The sequence below is a fragment of the Nematolebias whitei genome, chromosome 7 (assembly GCF_014905685.2).
Source record: "Nematolebias whitei isolate Nwh7 chromosome 7, NemWhi1, whole genome shotgun sequence".
In the NCBI taxonomy this organism is placed as follows: Eukaryota; Metazoa; Chordata; class Actinopteri; order Cyprinodontiformes; family Rivulidae; genus Nematolebias; species Nematolebias whitei.
In genome coordinates this window covers 39,211,485-39,214,552 of record NC_056504.1, presented here as the reverse complement: position 1 = coordinate 39,214,552, position 3,068 = coordinate 39,211,485, and the positions used below count along the sequence as shown (strand labels likewise).

Here is a 3,068-nt window from a genome sequence, read left to right as displayed (position 1 = left end):
ATATATATATGTGTGTGTGTGTGTGTGTGTGTGTGTGTGTGTGTGTGTATATGTACAGGATCACCACAATTAACCAATTTGCATGTAGACTTGGCAATTGTTTATCGTTTTTTACATCTGACGCCCATCCTAACACAACCACAGACCACTGAGCTACCACAGCCCTCTGTATGGAGCTGAAATCTGTCATTTAGGACTCCTGGGCCGGGGGAGCACATGGTGGGGGTTAAGGGCTCTGCTCAAGGGCCCAGGGTGGAGCAAATGCAGGTGTAGGCAGGTAGATTTGTGAGTTTTTTTTTACTTTTCCCACTCAGATTTGATTCAAACTGACAGCTTACTTCGCTCAAAGTTTAACTTTCAACACACAAAAAGATCATGTGAAACTGTTAACTTTGTCGAGTTACATTTTTAGAGAGATATTTTGTCGTTGTGATAGAACAGAATATCCTGAAAAAGATTTTTATAGTGAAAACGTACTTGCTGTGGACGAAATCAATGCATGTTTTGTGGAATTGTAAAATATTGCAGTAATGCAGGACTTATATATTCTGGTTACACTTTCATGTTGTGCCTTTGTAACTGTTACAATTTGTTGAATGACTCTCCAAACTATTTTCATAACTATTATAAACACCTGTAATTATTCCTAAAGTTTTGAGTCTTTATAAATTTCCTAGAAGTTTTCAAAACTTGATAAAAGATGAAATCAAGCAGTCGAGGTTAGGATGAGCCTTTGGGCAATCCGAATGAAGTGATGGTTTTCGACACATATTTTACCTGAGACTGTTCTTCTGTAACAAGAATGAAGCCGTTGTTGTCAATCAAGTAACAGTTAATGTCCTGTAGAGGAGAAATTAAAAAAATATTTTAAAAAGACTTAAAAAAAATGTAAAAAGCCAGACTAATGTTTTGTTTCTTTACCTCTGCATCACAGCTAATGCTACACTTTCCATCCAGAGCTGTGCACTGAGCACAAAACAACAGTAGTTTAGTTTCACACAATATTGGAGAAACTCATTATCTTTTAAAAGATGGTGCAGAAGTTTGCAGCAGATGTTGGCTACCTGTCTGCAGGCCGTCCAGAACTTCCTCTGAAAATACTCCAGCTTCATCTGGAGTCCAACAGCTGAGAGCATACGTTCAAATCATGAGCTTTGACATGATGAGTAAAGCCAGACCACCAACAGGAAATAGAAGCTGCTTACCAGCAACAATTGGTGACTTCCTATCATCAAGGAGTTGAATCGCTGTACTGGCCAAAACCACACTCTTGTTTTCTGAAGCTAGAAATAAAAAAAGTGAATCATTTGTTCAGGTTCCTTATTCTGCACACCAGATGGCAGCCTTTACTCTGCAGCTGCACACAGAACAGCATTTCAAGTTGTTTTATGTACAATAATGATGTCTAGTTAAAGCTTTTTCTCCACCTACATGACTCTAATCATGTCTGAAATGGTTATTACGACTGAATACTACAGTTTTTGATGAGAATGCAGTCAGTGTTAACATGAGAAGAAGCCTGAGCTCTTCAGGCTGTTTTACTGCAGGGATTGTGGTTAAAACTAACTAAAATGAACACGGGTGATGTAAGACACAGAACATCCAGCTAAACTCGTTAGATGTACTAAAAGCTTCATATTCTCTTCTCACAGAGCCACGGTCAGTGCTGGGTTTGCAGGTACCTGTGCTGAAGGGTATGGAGTAGACGAACGTGCCGGGGACCTGCTCTGCTGCTCTCTTGTACCACAGAGGAAAGTGGTCGGCGTTAAACACCCCCTCCTTGTCCTCAGCTGTCAGGAGGTCTCTGGGAGGCACAGACGAAAGTGACGTGAGGCTGGAATGATTAGATTCATCAAGCACAATCACAGCTTAATGCTGATCAGAGACATGCTGAGTGGCAGCACTCACTGATTGGAGAGCTGATCAGTGGGAACAAACTGTTTGGTTCTCGACAGGCCGGTCCGTGTTCCCAGGAAGGCGATCTCCACACCTTTGTCTGGGTTCCTGCCAAGGAGCGAGCATCACTTAAACATTCATACATTCACTCCTCAACACTGTGCACCATCACAATGTGAAATTGTAAATTGTTCAACCCCTCCTGTACAGTAAAATAGCCTTGTGAATCTGTATATATATATATATATACTGTATAGGTTTTGTCATTCAATCATGAATGTAGTACTCCCTATCGCCTTGTGCATGTGATATAGTCTTTTTCCAAATTTGTGTATTCTGCTTCTTTTTGATTACTTCATATGTGTCTTTTTTCTGTACAATTAGAACATTAGAACATAATAGTGTGGGATTTGTTTTTTCATTTACCCTTTATTTATACAGGTAGTCTCATTGAGCCACGAGAACTCATTTCAAGAGAGACCTGTTTTAGGGAGCAGATGGGGGTTAAGGGCCCCTTGCTCAAGGGCCCAGAGTGGGACGAATGAGGGTGGGGGCAGGCGTGAGTGCTTCACCTACCCCACCCACATTTTTGATGTTGTCGGTAACAGAGCTTTACTGGCGGTCTTCCGATCACAGGCCCACCTTCTCTAACCTCTGCGCTACCACTCCCTCAGACCATCTCCACACAGACCAAAAACTAGTCTGACTGGTATAAATTGTCTTTAGGTGTGAGTTAGACAGTGAATGTTTTTTTGTTTCGTTTGTCTCTATGTGTCCTTGTGATGGACTGGAGACCTGCCCAGGTGTCCCCCGCCTCTCGCACAGTGACTGCTGGATATGGGCACCGCTCTATCTATCTATCTGTCTGTCTGTCTGTCTGTCTGTCTGTCTGTCTGTCTGTCTGTCTGTCTGTCTGTCTGTCTGTCTGTCTGTCTATCTATCTATCTATCTATCTATCTATCTATCTATCTATCTATCTATCTATCTATCTATCTATCTATCTATCTATCTATCTATCTATCTATCTATCTATCTATCTATCTATCTATCTATCTATCTATCTATCTATCTATCTATCTATCTATCTATCTATCTATCTATCTATCTATCTATCTATCTATCTATCTATCTATCTATCTATCTATCTATCTATCTATCTATCTATCTATCTA

The 3,068-nt window shown here is 40.6% G+C and overlaps 1 protein-coding gene across 1 annotated transcript in view; it reads right to left on the bottom strand.

The window, feature by feature from the left end:
* Positions 1–3,068, bottom strand: part of cacna2d3 (calcium channel, voltage dependent, alpha2/delta subunit 3) — a 51,483-nt gene that overhangs the window by 3,213 nt on the left and 45,202 nt on the right. The window contains exons 26-31 of the mRNA XM_037679854.1: positions 1,909–2,004; positions 1,683–1,804; positions 1,206–1,283; positions 1,065–1,126; positions 922–966; positions 778–840 (exon numbers count right to left, since the gene is read on the bottom strand). Of these exons, the coding sequence (XP_037535782.1) occupies positions 778–840; positions 922–966; positions 1,065–1,126; positions 1,206–1,283; positions 1,683–1,804; positions 1,909–2,004 (466 nt within the window). The remainder of the gene's footprint in view (positions 1–777; positions 841–921; positions 967–1,064; positions 1,127–1,205; positions 1,284–1,682; positions 1,805–1,908; positions 2,005–3,068) is intronic.